This window comes from Chiroxiphia lanceolata, chromosome 4 (assembly GCF_009829145.1).
Source record: "Chiroxiphia lanceolata isolate bChiLan1 chromosome 4, bChiLan1.pri, whole genome shotgun sequence".
NCBI classification, from domain to species: Eukaryota; Metazoa; Chordata; class Aves; order Passeriformes; family Pipridae; genus Chiroxiphia; species Chiroxiphia lanceolata.
In genome coordinates, this window is record NC_045640.1 from 15316625 (window position 1) to 15335872 (window position 19248).

Here is a 19248-nt window from a genome sequence, read left to right on the forward strand (position 1 = left end):
CTTCTAGTATTTTTCCACAGTTTAATTTCTCTAAAATTTATAATGAAGTCATAATCTTGACTTGACTATAGCATCTACAGAATTTATAAATTTTCATAAACTTGGTGCTTCAGCTATTCTGGAAGGTCAAAGAGGAGAAAGTTTGAAAATAGCAGGATGTTCATTACACGGTATTTTAGGAACTAACAACCATGTAAGTTCATTTCTATTTTCTACAAATTTTCTATTTAAAATAGACATCTATTATCATTGCTCACTTAAAATGCTTGTTTAGGATAACTGTCTGATTCTTTTGTAACCTAAAGGAAGTCTATTCACAAGAAAAAATTTAGTGTAAGACAATGAATCTGAACATGACCATTAAATAACGATCCAGAGCAAATCTGCAGTTTTGATTACGAATGGTCATTCTTAACCTTCAAAATTGCTACAAAGTTACATTTCTAAAATGAACATACATCTAAATGAAATGCACTCTCTTTCCTAAAAAACCATTTTTGAATTTCACTACACATCAGTAACAAACCCATGTGTAGCTCCACAATAATTTCCCTTGCAAACCACTTCATATATTAGCTCACAATTTTAAGTCGATGTATTTTAGTAATTTCTTTGCATTCTTAATAATGTTTTCCAACACAACTCAGATAATTGTGTTCAGTGTATACCCCCAGAATCACATGCTTATTTAAATATTTGTCACCAATTCTTATATATATTATTAACAGTTATTTTGCAAACAAGAAAGCAACAAGGTACATTTGAACAGTGCACATTATTTCTAACTATAATAATGGCAAAATGCACCTACTTTTGACAGCTTTTAAACCAAAGAATGTAAAAAAAAAAAAAAAAAAAGAAATCCTCACCTGCATTACTTTTTTGAAAAGTAACTTCAATGGCAGTATCATCTATTTTGACCAAGTTCGTTTTATCACCACTGCCACATAGCTCTTCTACATGTAACAAAGGGAGGTCACTTCTCTGCCCTAATTCTGCTTCTATTGTTACTTCACCATGATCGGTGTTTACAGTCACTTTGTTTGCAGAAACTAAAGAAAGAGCCTGTGCCTTAGGCAGGGGAGTCCTTATTTCAGAAAAGTCACTTTCTAAAAGCAAGTTTGAGTTCAATTTACAGCTTACATTCTTCTGAGTTTCACTCTCTACCACTGCTTCTGAAATCACAGAAGAGAGTTCTGATGTAACATCCCCGTGCAAAACGTCTTCAGCTTGCTCACCATCCTCATGTGCCTCTGAAGAAGGACTCTCAGCAGTCTCTGTACTAATCTCCACACAAAGGGCTTCATCTACACTCATGAGGTTCACTGAATTTTCATCAGTTTCTGTGATTTCACTGTCTACTGTGGTCTGAGGCGCTGCCGACTCTGCACCCACACCACTCTCATGCGTCTCACTCTCCCCACCAATGGCAAGCAAAGAATTCCTGCTGGGAATCCTACAGGTCTCCTCTGGGCCTGTAGATGAAAGGATGCATTCAATCTGGTTAGTAGTATTAAAAATTTCTTCACTTTTGTCTTTTACTTCTGTACTCTCAGCAGCAAGTTGACTTTCTTCTATGACTGTGAAGGTGAAGAGACTATCACATTCTTCCATTGTGCTCAGGGTGATCACTGCTCCCTCCTCCTTGTCTCCTTCACTTGAAGCAGTGTGTTGATCTTCATTGTCGGTGGCGACCCTTAGCACAGGAGCTCCACATTCTCCCACAAAAATCACAGAACCTTTGTTTTTCCCATCTGCATCAAAAGCAGCTAGTCCAAACTGTTCATCTACAGCTGCAGTGGTCTCCACAATCTTACATTCCTCTGATGCATTTGGAGAAAGAATGGTATTTTCTTCTCCTGCTACAATGAGCTGACTTTCAGCTTGTGGTGCTGCACTGATCAGGACTATCTCACATTCTTCTGTCATGCTTGTAGTGATCATAGCAGCTTCGTATCTTCCCTCTGTTTCTGAAGCAGCGAGTTTGTTTTCATCTTGCATAGCTACACTTGACACAGGAGCTTCAAAACATTCTGTTGTACTTGTAGAGATGATTACTGTTTCATTTTTTGACTCTGTGTCTGACAGGTGTTGAATTGCCTCTTCTGTGACTTCACCTGACATTACAATTACCTGTTCTTCCATAACACTTGTGGAAATCATAGCACACTCATCTTTTTCTTCCTTACCACTAGCAGTTGGATGACTTTCATCATCATCATCATCTCCTCCTGTACTGGATTCACTAGGCATGGGAACCTCATATATTTCCATATCTACAGAAACCATAGCATTCTCATTTATTTCTTCTGTTTTCACAGAGGAGAGCTGACCATCACATTCAACAGCTGCACTTGACATAGGAGTCTCAAATTCCTCCACAATACTGGTGGAAATCATAGTGCACTCATCTTTCTCCAGCTTACTGCTAAAACTGTGCACACACTCTTTAAGCTCTGTAGCTGTACTGGGCATAGGCACCTCTGTGTCTTCAGGGTCTGTTAAGATCATAGAGCTTTCCCTGTTTTCATTTGCTCTTCCAATAGCAAGTGGACCTTCTTCAGCATCCACTGCTGAATGTAAGGGAGCATCTTCCACTGTACTAGTAGAGATGATATCACCTTTTACTTTTACTTCTCTATCACCAGGAATAAGAGTCTCATCTTCCTTTGGAACTACACTACTTACAGAGGCATCAAGTTCTCTGCTGTCAAAGGAAGTCATGGCATTCTCATGTTTGTCTTCAGCACCAAACTGGGCCTTATCTTGCATGGCCATAGCACTCGTCATGGGACCCTCACATTCCTCAGCAACTACGGGAAGCAAGGTACCTTCATGCTTTGCTGTATGTGCTGCCAAGACACTCTCATTTGCAGCACCTGCACTGGTTATGCTGCTTTCAACAATCCCCTTATCATTTTTACAGCTCGTGCCAGAATTGGCTTCTTTCTCTGCACTTGTCATGCTGTCAATAGTAAGCTTATTTGTATTTGTGCCAGCCACTCCTGACTCAGCTTCCATTTGTTCGGCAACTATGCAGATAATGGAACTTTCACCTTCTTCGGCATCTATACAAATTAGTGCATTTTCACTTTCCATTCCTGTACAAGTAGAAGCATGCTCATTTTCTTCATTTCCTCTTCCCGTACTGGTCACAATGTCCTCACCCTCTTCATCCTCTTCTTTTGAGCCTGTACTAGTCACAAATCCCTCATCATCACATAGACCTACACTGACTGTAGTGATATTGGCTTCTTCCTTTGCCCTTATACTGTCCATTAGGCTTTCACATTTTTCAGCTTCTAAACAAACTGCAAATCCCTCATTGCTGTCTTCTAGCCCTGTGCAGACTGCATCATCTTCTGGAGTTATGCCTGTGCTGGTCACTGCGCTTTCACCATTTACAGTATCCTCGGATTTGTCACCACCAGTTCCAGTAGAGGCACTGTTGTTTGTGACCACTGCAGTACATGCACCAGTCACAGTGCTTTCTCCTTGGGTATCTGTACCACTCACAGCGCAGATTATGAAGTTATGACCTCTTTCTTCTGCACCTGTGCAAGTCACAGTACCTTCATGTTCTTTCACTTGGCCAGCTGTCACACTGCCCCTAAATTCACCTGAACTGTCACCACTGGTTGACCCTTCACCTGTTTCTGTTCCTGCACTAGTTACAGCTCCATCGCTCTCCACTTCACCTAAGCAGGATACAGAACTTTCAAGTTTGCCTGTGTCTACACAAGTTGAGGTCTTTCGCTTTTCTTCAGAGCCTGCGCTAGTCACAGCATCATCTTTTTCTTCTGCTCCAGCACTATTCACAGTGTCTTCAATTTCTACTCCGCTTGCATTGACTGAAACCTTATCACTTTCTTCAGCATCAACCATGGTACAGTCACCATTTTCTTCTCCTTCTGTGCTTGTTAGGAAACTTTCACTTTCTGCTAATCCTGTAGTGACAACACTGCTACCACCTTCTTCAGCTGCTGCAACAGTACAGTCACCAGCATCTGCTCCTGTGACAAAACTGCAGCTCTCACTACTTTTTACCCATATGCCTGTTGTAAAACCTTCATCAGCCTCTATGCTTGTGCAGATTGCCGCCACCTCACTTTCCTCTGAGCAAGTGGTTGTAGCATCACTGCCCTTTTCAGAATGTGATACACACTCAGTTCTTTCCTCTCCTGTACTAGTCGCCATTGCAGTGCTCTCAATGATCTTTTCTGTGCTAGTTCCTATCACAGTGGTTGGAGTTATTTGTAGGCTGCTAGGTTTACTACTTCCTGCACTGGTACCTACTCCATTGCTTTCATTTTTGTCTTCCACGCCAACCAGACTATTCCCTTCCTGCCCATTGGCTGTAACAGAGTCTTTGACACTTTCCTCAGGAACTCCTTCAGGCACTACTACAGAGGAAGACTGTATCAGATCATCGTCATGCATCTCATTCTTTTCCACATTATTCATCATTACGCTTCTTTCTCCCTTTGTGGAAGGCTCTCTATTCAAGTGCTCTCTTTCTTTTCTTCTAAGGGGAAGTTCTTTTGCTGTTACATCTCCACAATCTTCAGTTACATCAGACATCAAGTTTTCCTCTTTTATTTTCAACTCTCTGTCCTGAGAGCTTTCCGACTTTGCTGCTTCATTAGAATCTTCTTGACTAGGTAACCCAGCTGTACTGTCTTCCATTGCCTCTTCATCAGGCTGGGGGACCTTGCTATCTTTTCCTATACTGTTTGTCATGGTGTTGTTACCATCATCTTTCACGACAGAACTCGGCACTGCACTATCTTGCTCCATGTATACAACCTGTGCTTCATCATTTTTCAAAGTGGAAGTGTCTTTCAATGAAGAAGTCTCACCAGAATTACGGCATTCTTTAGACATACTACCTAGGGAATTTGTAAAATCTGAGACATCCATATCCATGGACTTTGCATCAGCAGCATCTTCTCTGGAAGAACTAATTGCTAAAGGAACATCATCTGAATTAGAATTTATCACAGTTTTTGAATTCTTTGGTCTTCTGCTATCTTTTGAAGCTTGATCTTTACTGGGCACATTGCGTAAGATTCTACCACTTGTTTCATACACAAGCCTCCTTTTAGAAGCCCCTTTTTTACTGGGTCCTTGATCCATGGAAGCTTGTTTGGACAAAGTTTCTAAGGCACCAACTTGTTTATTAGAAATAGCTTCTTGTTCAACAGTTTTTTCAGCTGCGGGTAGAAATCGCGATTCACGGGTTTCAGGATCTGCCAAGCTGTGTTTTATTCCCTTATTTGAAATAGAGCGAGATGCTTTTTGTTTTGCTGCATTCTTGACATCTGCGGCTTGGACTGAGTTTTGAATGTTTTTTCCTTCCATGTTGGATGTTTCCTGTACTTTTGTTTGTTTCAAATCAAGTTCCATCAGTTCTTCTGCATGACCAGAATCATTATTCATAGTTGCCTTTTGAGGGGCTGGAGCCTGGCTGCTTTCCGTTGTGCTGGCTGATTGCTTTTCCTCCTTAAGTAAATCTTGGTTTGATACACTGCCTTTTCTATTTTCACAGGATACCTTCTTGCTTTGTTTTTTATCCATTGTCACTGTGACATTCAATACTTTTTCATGCCCACTGTCCACTTCTTTAGCATCTTTATCTTCCGATTTGACGCTCTCTTCCTTCTTCTTTATTTCCTTGTTGCTGTGCTTTAAGTTCCTGCTTTTGTGACCTTCAGAAGAGAACCTTCTTTCTAGCTTGGAATTACTTAAATCTCTATCACCTCTATATTTTTCTTTTACGGATCCCTTTTCTCCAGAATGTAACTTAGCTCTGTGACTTAAGTCTTTTTGTGATCCCTGAGTTGACTGTGTGCCACTCACAAGCTCAGACTCAGCACCACTCTCCTCAAAACCTTTGTCGTCATTCTTGGATTTGTGTTGTTTATCTGAATCACTGTCTTCCAGGCTCTTATCTTTGTCTTTCTGTCCAATCTCTTGTTTTGTTAAATTTTCCTGTAATTCTGTTTCAGATACTTTGACCTGTTTACTATGACTCTTTGACTTGGACTTTAACAAAATCTTGTCTTCTACAAGGCTCTTAGATCTTCGTCTATCTTTATGAACGCCATCTTCATGTTTTAAATTACAATCAGAGTTAGTCGATTCTATTTCATGTTTATCTTCTGAGTAGCTTTCACTCCTTCTGTGTGATGCAGAAGCAAGTTGCTTTGAGGCACTTAGGGAATCCTTCTGTGGTTTAGAATCACTCAGGGACCTTTTCGTCTTGCATTCTGCTCTTGATTTTTCTGTTGAGAGATGTCTGTCTTTTTTATTTTCTTTCCGCAGCAATTCTTCAGCTTTTAGGGCTGATTCAGAAGTGGTTTTCCCATCTTTCCCTGTTACTGATATTTTCCGTTCACTTCGGTGTTTACTTTTCCTTTCAGATTTGTCATCTGAGGAAACCTTTACTTGTTGATTATGTTTCTGGCCACCATCCTCTCCTTTCGAACTTCTCTCAGATGAATGGAGTTCAACATCTTCATTTGATTTATGAATACCATCTCCTTTATGTTTGTGCTTTAAAGAAAGTTTATCTTCTAAAGCAGTTCTTTCCTTTTCATTTTTATCTCTGTAAGACTTGGTTTCTTTTTTGGCAGTATTTTTCGTATGTTGAATTTCTGTGTCAGTATCTTTTTTGGGGTGTTTTTCATTTTTAGATATGGATTTCTGCTTCTGTGGTTCTTCACTATTGACTTCTGCTCTATCTGATTGTCTTTTTGGATCTCTTGCTTCACTGTCCTGCTGGACTCCTTCGGCCTGAAGAGAAGTGGAGGGTTTTCTTCTGTGTTCTTTTTCTGCTTTAGAATCACTTTTGGTTTCCTCAGTTGAATGCCCCCACTCTGAAAGTCTTCTAAGTTGTTTAGGGGTTTCACTTTTCCCATGATTATGCTTCAATTCTTTGGAAGAATTTTTTTCACAAGTCTAAAAAAGAGATTTTTTTACATATATAAGTAAATGTTACACAGTTCCTTCACTATGTGACCAAACAGAACTGCTAAGGACAAGTTCTCCATAAAAACAGTACACCAGAGGATACACTTAACAATGTAATAAAAAAATCACCTAAAATATAGTTAGTAAAAAAATAAAACTTGCCATTTTCATTTCAACTATCTGCCATTGCGTAAAAATCCAAAGGAAGAGAAGTTAACCTTAAGCAGACTTTCTGAACTTTATTATCTTTTCTTTATAAGATGATTTTTCTTTCTAAAATGATTTAAACAGATTTTTGAATGGACAATCACAATTTCAAGTACTCCGTAAGACACTTTAAACAGCCATTATGCTGTCTGTTAAAAGAAAACCATAACTAAAAAAATCAAAACTAAACAACACACCAAAAACTAGACAAATCTAGACTTCCATTTGAACTTCCAACTGCTACTTTTTTTTTAAATAATGTTGTTTATAAAAATTCTTGCCATAAAAATTCTCTTTTAGCATTCAGACCACAGTCAGTTTTCCTTTAACTTTGCAGTGAGAAGTTTAAACAGATCAAACTCCTCAAGTCTTTGCACATAAGACCTTGCTCTTTTTTAAAACCCAACCTCCTTTACAGATTAGGGCTTAAAACTCATCTTGTGTTCTACTACAACATGCATTAGCACTGAATCTACTGGAATTCAGAAAGCACTACGACAGCAATGTCAAACCACTAATACAACAGAAAGAACTGTCAGGGAAAAACTAATTAATAAGAACGAATGCAATTATATGCAGTTTAGTGTGGACATATGAAAAAGTCTACTAGAATTAAAAAGGAAGACCATAAAGTTTATATTTGAGAAACAGATACCTCATTTGTCTTTTGGACTTCTTTAGAATCTTCTTCAGAGGGCTCATATTTCTTTCTGCAGCCATCTTCAGCACGCCTGAAACAGGTATTTGGACAATTTAATAAAGAAAAATTGCTATCAGCCTAAAATTACTTTATAAACTTTCTTCTTTCAAAGCTGAGAGAGAAATGCCTACTAAAAATACGGAACCAGAGCTTGATCACCCCACTTCTGACTAACCAATTTGCTCAGGTTTTTCTCTCTTGTAAAATTATGTGTATCAACTTAAAAAATATTCTCTGGATATCAGTGCTTCACGAGTATGACAATATTACTACTGCAGTTGTCCCTGTAAAATGGGTAAGAGCTCTCCTTGCCCCATATATACTTGTAGGTAGAGAGTTATGTACAGGTACTTATCTACATTAAAACATCAGTTTCAAGATGAAGCCAAGTTGACTTACATATCAGATGCACAAGCATGTAAAAGCTCTCTATTCTCATGCCTTTATTACCATTCTGTGTATGAAAAGTCAGTAAAGACTGCTACTGCAGTCTGAGTTGCAATATATTTAAGCAGCTATAATTTGACTTTCTGCCTGAACTTCATGTTTATTCGCAACAAAATTATGTGAATATTCTAACAGAAAACTGTTAAAAGTCAATAAGGCTAAGTACAAAGTTGAAAAGAACCTTTGAAATCTGCAAAAATGAATATTCAAAACTTTAATTCCTTTTGAGAAAATACATAAATACCTTGAATATCTTTTTCTTTTTCTGCTCAAGGCCACTTTTTTTTCTAAAATTTTCTGTTCTTTAAGCACATCCTTAATGCTGGTACCAGTAGCTTTTGACTCCAGACTTTTTGATGGCGGTTCTTCTAAGTGCAAGCCACTTTTTCCTAACATAATACACAAATGGTGAAATACATACGCATGTCATTATATTACTGTTTCAGCTATAAACATGACTGAAAGCAGTACAGACAGTACTAATGTGTCACAGAGAATACCTGTGTCTATGGGTATTCACTGAGTCTAAGTAGTGTAATGATACATGAAAAAGTGGAGATGAAATTTCATACAATTCATAATAATTTGCTTTATACATTTTTCCTTTACATCACTGCTGAAACACTGGGTTGTTAAGCAAAGGAAATTACTACAGACCTATGACCATTATTAAAAGCTGAAAGTTTTCTTTCTAGAGTGTAAGTTAGAGCAAGGTCGTAGGGGCTAATCATACCTTTAGCATTTTGATTTCCAGTTTTTAGGGATTTTGTTTTTTCTGCAGCCTTCTGTTTGCGTTTTTCTTCAAGTCTCTCTCTGTTAATTTGTCTTCTTAGGAGTCTCTCTTCTTTTTCTTTGGCCTAGAGACAAAAACCAAGGAAAACAATAATTATCATTAGGTCAAAGAGCATTCTTTGATTATAAATGTAAGTCTAAAACCCATAGAAACAGAGCATGCTAGCTTGTGATGTGAAATTAGCTGAGTTCCAGAGTTTCACTGCTGCCTAACACTGCAGACTGAAGCTATGAGACCTTCTCAAAGAACATATTTTTAATTATATATATATATATAAGTACTAATATATAATATATAAATAGTGTATATATACTAAGTATATATTATATATACAACTATAAGTATATTATATATATAAGTTTTTACCTGGCCAAAGGAGAAAATCTAAAAGAACTGCTGCTCCCTCTTCTGCGTATTGGCCCCTCTTCCACAGAACAGAGTGCACAGGCTTAAATCTCTTTCCATTCTCAGTGGCTGCAGACTCGCTACAAACTGATTTCATGGACAGCAAGAACTACATTTTTAAAGACTTGGTGTAAGGAAGTCGCCTGCAGTACTCAACACAAGCCTGACCTACTCAACATCCCACTGAAGGCAGAGGACAGGTAGATATGGGTTACTGTGTCCACCCGAATTGTCATCATGTACGTTAAATCTACTGACGACCAGATTTTTCGTAAGTGTAGCAGTTCTTACTCTCCCCATCAAATCACTCAGTTGAGAAAATTCACCCATTGCTGTGATTCTGTGAAGACGCTGCATGTAATTAGCAAATCCTCTGTCAACATCAAAAGACTGTTTATTTTGGAGGAGGAGAAAGACATAGAAAAGTGTGTCATTGCTTTCACCACCAGAAGCCTTCAAACTATAACCAGCAGAGTAGAGCACTGTGCTGCAGAGCACATCGTGCCATACTGATAGACACCTGAAGAAAGGGCAGTTGTAACACGAGGGAAAAAAAACCAAAGTGAGAAAGAACAGAGGACTCCACAACTCCCCCTCACAAACCACCATCACACCAGAAGTGGAATTCCTGCTCTATAAAGAGCAGTAACAAACCACAACACTTACAATGGACTGACGGAGCTGCTCCACAGTTCGTTCATCATCAGAGTCACTGAAGTATTTGGAGTACAGGAAAGGCTTGTGAACGTACGCGTTGCGAATGGGCTTGGCTTTCCCATCGCTCAGCTCGTGAGCGTGAGGCTTCGTCTTACTTTGACTCTTTTTCTCCTCTTCATCTAAAGAAAGGTTAGTGAGTATAGAAATATATTGATAAATTAGGGCAGTGCTTTCAACACGACTTTGAGGAGGCCAAGCTATTCAAAAATGTATTAATAATTATTTACTCTAAAAACATAAACAGTTAAAAAAATACTCTTTTACCATCAAAATATCACTAGATTATGAAAAAATTGAAAGGTGCATTCACGTGTTTGTGTACATCATTGAGCCAAAAATTTGCAAGACACAAACCCCAAAATAAACTGGGACAGAACAACTGGGCTTGTAATGCCATTGTCCTTGTACATATTTTGTAGTTAACTACGCGTAAGAAGTCAGAATGTAATTTCTGCTATGTGTTAAATTATGCTTCGCCCCACACCAAAAAAACTGTACAATACTTGAATACCTAAAAACTATATATGCTTAGTGAAATACATAAACAAAACACGCTGTTGTTTACACTCATGTAAGTATTAATCAAGTATAAATAAATAAGTAAATTTATTTCTGTTTTATCAGGATTATTAGAAATTGTGCAAAATCACTTGTGCTCCATACTGTACAGATTATTTCTATTCCCGTAACATACTTAAGGCTTGCTTTCTTTTCACAAATGTTCAGTCATAACTGAATATCATCTGTCATATTTCAAGGTAAGAGCAAAGGCAGAGAATATGCAAGTAATTCAATGCCTCTAAATCATATTCTTAGAGCAGAAAAAGTAAGCTGTGAGCATACTAGAGAGAACACATTCAGGTACTAAGGCACTCTGCATCATGAAGTGGGAAGTGTTACTAACTGCAGAAGTCACATCTGCAGAAATCAGAGTCTGAGGTCTGTACTGGACAGGGGGAACACAAAAAGGTAACCCAGTCAGTGAAATGATCTGGTGTTTCTGAATTTTTAAGGTTAGATCCATTCCTGTTCCCTCTAATGTGGCCAAGTAGAATCTAGACATTCCTGCAATCCTAAAGCTCTAAAACCAACCTGATCTGCAATGCCAGCTACAACCACTACCCCAAAGTCACAAAGCACTCCAATGTTACACCAAGCTCATGACAGCATGGAGGGGAAAAAGACTCAGAGAGACTGACATATCCACCTTTAAGTGCTTTTGTCATCTATAGAATACTGTAGCATAAATAAGATTTACAATGTTTAGAATACACCAAACTATTAAAAAATATTCAAAAAGTAAACGCAATACTCGTCTTTTTCAATTGCACACATACTATCCATTCCACAGTCAAGTTCTTTCCCACAGGTAAGTACAATAAAACACTGCAAACCCTAACACTTATGATATGATGCACTCAACAACAGCATTACATACTCCTTCTTGCTGCTTAACAATCTAATTATTTTACTACCTGATGTGATCTCCCCCTCTTCAGTACTGTCAGAAATTACAGGCTCCTCTTCACTCTCTTCTTCAAAGGAAGAAAGGTCACTGGTATGGACAGAGCTGACTGTGATGTCACTGAGTACATCCATATCTGAATCTATGAATGAATTTTCTTGCAAAGGAAAAAATTGAAACAAAGAGCTGTAATGCAGCACACCATATTTGTGAAACTTTTTTTACCAAAACAGCAATTTTATCACCGAGAACAAAATTATCTTAAGAAATAGGAATAAGAAAACAAAATTATACTACCTTAATGAAATGTTATTAGCCTAACTCTGGTTTACTAAAAACAAAAATCACCCTGAGGTACAACTATAAACTTTAAAATGAAGACTGGAATTGTACAGACAACTTGCCAGATTAAAGCAGATGACCAACCACACACTTGAAGAATCAAAGCTCATCTGATTCCTAATTCGGGTGCCTCAGTTAAGAGATATGGACAAGCCCAACTGTGGCTAGCAAGACAAATTTATCAGAAAACTTACATTCCAAATATACTTCTGATTCAACTTCTGAATACACTTAAAAAACCCACCTCATATTCGTATTTTGAAGAAGAGTATTGCCCACACCATACCTTCTTTAGTTTCTTTCGTGCTTTCAGTTGTTTTATGTTTATTGCTATTTTTTTCTGGAGCTAACTGTTTCACTGGTTCTGATTCTTTTGCTTGCTTTTCTTCTTTTGACTTCGCAGTATCATCGCTTTTCTTTGAATGGTCAGACTTCTTGTCAAGTTTTTCTTTCTTTTCTTTTCTTCTTTCACTTTTTTCACTGCTCTCTGGTTTCTTGTCACATTTATCCAATAATTTACTCTTTTGATCTTCACTTTCCTGTTGAATATCTTTACTTGTAAAAGTCCAAACATTAGTATCCTTTGCTGAATTTTTTATTTCTTCACTTTGGTAGGGAAGCTCATTTACATCTTCACACTTTGCAAGTGTTTCAGCCCCTTCTCCCGAAAGGTCACAAATTGCTTTCTCTCTGTCTGGCAAGTCCTCCATGTTTTTGTCTTTATCAGTGCTACCATCCACACTCTGCTGAGATGAGAGTTTTTTTGCAACTTTGTCATTGTTCTTGGAATTTGAGGTCTCTGTTGAAGCCCTGGCAGCACTTGCTTCTTGGTTAAGAGACGTAATTGTTTCCAAAATGGACATTGCATCACTAGCTACGTTAGCACTAGGAGTTGTAGCAGAGACACCTTCAAAAGTAAGAAAGAACAGAGTTTTACTTTACCCTAGTTTATGTAATTCTGTTCAGATAGAATGTTAAACAAGTGCAAAGAAACAGAACAATTACTGTCTATAAAATATGCACAATTAACTATTTGACTAATTTTGTATTGAGAGATTTTGGTTAAAAAAAAAAGACCAACCAGATAAAAAACTCCACGAAGCTGCATTCCTGCAGCAATTATCATGTTATTACCAGGGATTCATTCTGCTCTGTGACACACCTCTGTTCCTGAGGAATGTGGGGATTGTCAACGGGAAGGATGTTCTGAACACAATCCTTGTTCATCTTTACCAACATCCCAACTGGGATGATGACTCTGGATATATTTTATATATATATATATGCAAATAAAGAATTATATATACATTCTCTCTATATATATAGGTACACACACACACACATTGCAGTAGATAGTCTGCATCTCACACCTCTAGTATCTCCATAAAAGTCATGGAAAATGGACTCAGCATATTGATTATATAACAATGGGATGATCAGATATACCTTAACACTTTTCCACCCTCTTATAATCAACTCTGAAGATGGATAAGAAAGGGTTAAGTGGACTAGAATTAAGAGTTGCAGCTGGCTTGTTAACCCACTTTAAAGGAAGTGGGCCTCACAGGAAAAAACTTTGGATTTAAATACAGGGTCTGGTTACAAATAGATGTACTGCTGTGGAATGTCTTAGGATGTGAAAGAATGGACAGTTACCTGTAGGAGTGTTTAGAAGTTGACAACAGGCAACATAAATAAAAACTCTGAAGAAAAAGTGTTGTATTGATAAACAAACCAAAGATTGGTGACCTATAGCACAACTTAAGCTCCTAAGAGGACCTTAGCCATTCAAACTTTAAGGCACACAGCAACTGCACAAAGACAGGGAACTGTCTCTTAGGTAATTTTTTTCCGATCTACCAATGGATAGAAAAATTGAATTGTTCTTCTCTTATCTGTGTTTGAGGGCCAAACCCTGAGACCAACTTTTCTCTCTACAGTAAAGTGATTCTTCATAATCTCAAGCAGAAGTGACAGTGACATGGTCATAACAGGGTGACATCTCTTCTGCCTTCTACCTTTACACATACAGTAACAGGTAAGTGTTATGGTACTGCCTGGTGCTCAGCTTGCTAATTCTGATGCTAACAATGTTATGCCAGCAGCAAACCTAGTCAACGTTTCTGCTCTCTTAAACCCCACTTTTGTTAACAGACTGCTCAGAGAAATGGTAGAATACCTTGCACTGTAACAGAAGCATCTGCTTTTTCCTCACTCGGAGCTGTACTGGGCCCTGCCTCCTCTTTGTGATTCAATGTGGCTAAAAATTCATGGACAGCTTTTTCCACCTGAGGTCTAAATGTATGGTTGATCTTTGGGTCCACAACCTGAGAAATAATTCTGTCAATTCCAGATTCCAACATTCCAGACCTGGAACAAAGTTACAGGAATTAGTAAGGAAAATTACATTTCAATAACCTATTAATGAAGTATGACCATTTAGATGTGACGTAAACACTCGTAAGAAACTCCATGGAAGCATTAATGTTTTCTGAGCATCACTGCATGGATTTAGCCTGTGCCCTATCCATAAGAAAAAAAGTGCTAGAAAAAACAAACCAATCCAAGCACACGGAATTAACATAACAAACAGCCTGCTGTTGAATTATTACTGGTTACACCTACAATTGTTATTTAATCGCAAAACCCACTTGTGGAAAAAATTAAGAAGAAACCCGATATGATCAATTTCCATAACATAAAAGAGATGACTTATAGAAGGTATGAGGGACAAACAGTTACTAGACCACTCACTGCCACCCTAAGTTACTTACTGCCCAGTAGAGTGCAGCAAGTTCTGCAGCTTAAGAGAACACCTTTAATCTTCAGCAAAATAAAATACATGGCAATAGAAAGCTTTATATCTGTATCAATGTCTTTAGACCCCTGTGATCTTCTGTGGGAGCCTCTTGTCCTCACTGCTTCTTTAACAACAAACAACATCCACTCCCCTCCCTACAAACCAAACAGCTCCTCAGTACAAGTTATCAGTGGTACCACCACAGCATAACTAAGTTTGTTCCTATATCCCTGGTTTGATCCAATTCAATGACCAAGCTCAGTGTACTTGGAAGAAATGTCCTAACTTTTCTTATGACTCTTAAGATTTGAGAAGAAAAACTGGAGGAAACTTCATGAAATAATGTAATACCAGGTAAGCATTTGACATTTTAACATAACAGCAATTCTTAAAAGCCTCTTCTCTGTCCAGCTAGATTTACATTCAGGTTTTGCTATGTGACTTTCGCCTTGTACTCTGCAGAGCTTAGTTTGTCAAATATCTGTAATTTTCCTTCGCTCCAAACATGATAGGTGCAATTTTAATACCTCCCTTAGAAGAAAAAGTAAAGGTAGATTTTAGCCAGGGGGTTACATCCCAAGTTAAAATCAAGGTTTCCACCCCTGCACCATACTGGATCAGACAAAAAAATATCTGCAGTCTTATTCTAACTAATGTTGATGGCAAGTTCCTATCTGAAGTAATACTACATTTTACAGGTTATAAAAAACAAAATAATGAAAGAGCTTCTTCAGAAGTTTCTTTGAAGAAAGCAGATGCTTTACATTGACCCAGAGTCTCCATCACCTAGCATGGTAGAGAAGTACGTTTAGAGTAACCCCATGGCTGTCACTTACTTGAGAACCTGCTGCCTAATGTTATTTCTCAGCTGGTTCTTGTTGAGATGAGGACTCCAGGTATGAGTCGCCAAATGATTGGAAACAAAGTTGTCAACGCGCTGTCTCAGATTCTGGTAGGCAGGCTAGAAAGCAACAGCAGAGAGGTTGGACTGCAGGGGCTGGATAAGCGGTTGGTTATTCCCCCGGAGGCCGGGCTGGCACGTCGGACCCCCCCGGTCGCCTGAAGGCACTGCCGCCGCCGCTCCCGCTCCCTGGAGCGATGGCAGCGCGTTAAACGCCGTATCTATCGCCGACACGGCGCCGAGTCGGCCGTGTGTGCACCCTGCGCGCCCCGCCGGACACGCTGCGCTCCCGCCGAGCGCGGCCGCTCCGGCTCTGCCCCGGCCGGGCCCGGCCCTGACCTGCGCGAGCCCGGGGCGCCGGGACCCCCCCGAGACGCCAGTGCCGCCCGCCCGAACCTTGGTGTCCACGTCGGCCAGGCAGTCGCGGCGGAACTGGTCGAAGAGCCCCTGGCTCTTGAGGTGGTTCACGATCATGGAGACCAGCTCGGGTTCGGCCGCACCGCCCCCCGCTCCGGCCCCGGCCCCCGGCAGCGGCGGCGGCTGCTGAGGGGGCGGCGGCGGGGGTGGCGGGGGCTGCGGGTTGGTGGCCATGGGGGCGGCGGAGCGGCGGGTGCTGCCGGCGGTGCCGGGCGGGCCCCGGAACGGGGCTGCTCACCGAGCCGCGGCGGCGCTGGCCCCGGAAGCGGAAGGGGACGGCGGGAGGAAGCGGCGCGCGGCGCGGGGGGGGGCGGGGGCGCCGCCGCCGGGAGCGGCGCCATCGGCGCGGGGCGACACTGGCGGGACCGCGCGCAGCCGCCGCGGGGCCCGCGCGGGGGCGGGAGGGGGGCGGGGCCGCGCGCGGGCCCCGCGCCTGAAGGGCCCCGACCCGCCGGGCCGAGGCTGTGGGGGTTGGGGGGAGGGAGAGAGGAGCGGCCGCGGCGGCGTTCGGCCTCTGCCCGCCTCGTCCCCCGTCCCCGGCGCGGCGCGGCCGCCGCTGGGCGCTGCGGGCACGGCGGGGGCGCGGCGCCCGCCCCGGCCGCCCGGCGCCGCTGCTGCGCTCCCGGCGGCGCCCCCGCCGCCCCGCCCCGCGGCCCGCCCCTTCCTGCGCCCGCCGCCATCGCGGAGCAGGCCGTGCCGCGCGCTTCCTCCCGCGGGCGGGGGCGGGGCCGGGGCGGGGCGCGGGAGCCGCTGGTGGTGCGGCCCGAGGGGCGCTGAGGCACGGCCCGGTCTGTCTGCGCGATGTGCGACTTAGCGCTCCCGCCTCCGCCCCTGGGCGAGGCTGGCGGGGGAATTCTGTGACATTGGAAATACTTGAGTTTAAACATGCCGCCTTTACGTGTCAGTGCATTCTTGTGGTTTTTTGTGATACACAGGTTTTAAGGCTGTCTCCCGCTTGCTGGCTACTTTTTTCGTGTTTGTTGTTTGGTTTGTTTCTGGGGTTTTTGTTTGTTTGTTTTGTTTTGTGTGTGTTATGGTCATAACTGTCCACTGTGCTGAGATGGGAGATTTAGATTAGATATTAGAAAATTTTTTTTCACTGTGAGGGTGGTCAGGCATTCGATTGGGTTGCCCAGGGAGGTGGTGGAGTCACCACCTTTCCTGGAGGTGTTTAAGGGGTGTCTCGATCTGGCACTTGATGATGTGGCTTTAGTGGTTACAGTGATAGTGCTGGTTGATGGTTGGACTTGATCTGAAAGGTCTCTTCCAACCTTGATGATTCCATGATTGTATGTGCTGCCCTGGGGTCGTCACTCTTGAGTATCTGCTGTTTTCATCATCTTTGAAGATGAATTCAGTGCAGACTGTGGTCTGGTAATTCCCTTTATGACTAAAACAGGACCCCAGAGGCAGGAAACGAAATCTGGAAATAGAGAAATTTCATTATACCTGGAACAGTAGCTGTGGGACAGTGTCTGTCCTACTGCTGGTTTGGCTCTCCAGGCTCTTCTTGACTAGATCTTAAATCTTCTCTTGCCTAGAGAATCTCTTGCCTCTTAGATTCTTCTTGCCTCTTAGATTCTTCTTGCCTCTTAGATTCTTCTTGCCTCTTAGATTCTTCTTGCCTCTTAGATTCTTCTTGCCTCTTAGATTCTTCTTGCCTGAACTCCTGTCCTAACCAGGATGGGTAAGGATGAAAGGAAGTTCAAAAATGTACTTAAAAATAGAAAAAGTGGACTTGCCAGTAATAGTATTTTGGTTGTACAAATTTTGTGGCATGAATGTCTTGTCCAGGTACAAATGTTAAGAATTGCCCTTTTCAGTAATTATTAAAAATCAATTTGAGTGTAAAGGCAAGCGTGCCAGGATTGTCATTGCAGACTTAAATGCACGCTAGAAGTGTAAATCTTGCTGCTAGTTTTCCTCCTGTAAACTAAGTACTCCTAGACTGTTTAGAGCTCCACAGAAGGAAACAAATCTGAGAGGTGTTTTAAAAGTATTGCGAGATTTTAATCTCTGGATTTAAAAATTTAAAATCAGTGTTTTAAAACAATCTGGCCTCTATTTGTGTAGTTTCATATTTTCTACATGGACATCTAGAAGGAGTAAAGCACGAAAGCTTAAGAAGGGTGGGGAATCTGCAGCCTGCAGCCTGGTGCAACCCCTACTGGTATATCCTAGTGTGCTGTCTACTGACTCAGCTTCATTCTTCTCAATAAAAAAAGTTTCTTCACTGCTGACTAAAAATCACATAGCAGTAAACAAGACAGGGCAGAAGTGAAAGGCATAATTTTAGTAAATGCATCTGTTAATTTCAGGCTTTACTGAGAAGTTCACGTTTTCAGCATTTTGTGTTAAGCAAAGGCATTTTGGTCCCTCTCCCCCAATCAAAGGTGGTGCAGAAGATGTGGAAAAAAAAATATTGTTCTTTATTTTAACAGCACAAGCAGATCCCTGACTTGCAGAAGGATGTACCATTAATACACAAGGTATCACAGACAACCTGGAATAGCTGTGGCCTTTGACTACGTCAGTGAATGCACTCTGAAGGATACATATGAGAGAGCAGGAATCCATTAATGAGATTTGGGAATTTAAAGGCTATCAGGGATCAGTTATGCCCAGTGGTCTGAAAGTCTTGCAATGAGCAGTCCATAGTGAAATTGATTCAACAGCTGAATGTAAAAAATAGTTCTGTGCTCTGAATTAGGTCCCATCCTGTGTTCATGCAACTTACGGAGTGTTGCAGGCTTATGGGATATCTTATTTATCAGAGGAAATATCTTCATCCCAAGTGCTGAATGAAAATGGCTTTTTTATTTTTTTTTTATGTCTAGCTGTACCTTGTCCTGCAGGAAGCTGTTGCAAAGGAAACTAGAAGGTTCCTGAAAATAAACAAAACAGGAGTTCAAATTAAACAGCAATCAACCCTTTGTTGTTGATTTATTTTAAGGATGCTGAGATATGATTATATGAAGTCTTGTAAATAAATCAATACATTATTTATTGGTTGCACTGTAATATAGTTATACTAAGAATTATGAATGTATGGCTTACTGTTGTTATTACTGTTATTTGATGT

At 40.9% G+C, this 19248-nt stretch overlaps 1 protein-coding gene across 2 annotated transcripts in view; it reads right to left on the bottom strand.

Annotated features, from left to right (window-relative positions):
- Positions 1-16340, bottom strand: part of BOD1L1 (biorientation of chromosomes in cell division 1 like 1) — a 36118-nt gene extending 19778 nt beyond the window's left edge. For both annotated transcript variants that reach the window (XM_032685094.1, XM_032685093.1), the window contains exons 1-10: positions 16146-16340; positions 15685-15809; positions 14228-14418; positions 12335-12955; positions 11717-11863; positions 10191-10360; positions 9060-9183; positions 8571-8715; positions 7835-7910; positions 870-6960 (exon numbers count right to left, since the gene is read on the bottom strand). In XM_032685094.1, coding sequence (XP_032540985.1) covers positions 870-6960; positions 7835-7910; positions 8571-8715; positions 9060-9183; positions 10191-10360; positions 11717-11863; positions 12335-12955; positions 14228-14418; positions 15685-15809; positions 16146-16340 — 7885 coding nt within the window. The remainder of the gene's footprint in view (positions 1-869; positions 6961-7834; positions 7911-8570; positions 8716-9059; positions 9184-10190; positions 10361-11716; positions 11864-12334; positions 12956-14227; positions 14419-15684; positions 15810-16145) is intronic.
- Between the last annotated feature and the right edge of the window lie 2908 nt (positions 16341-19248).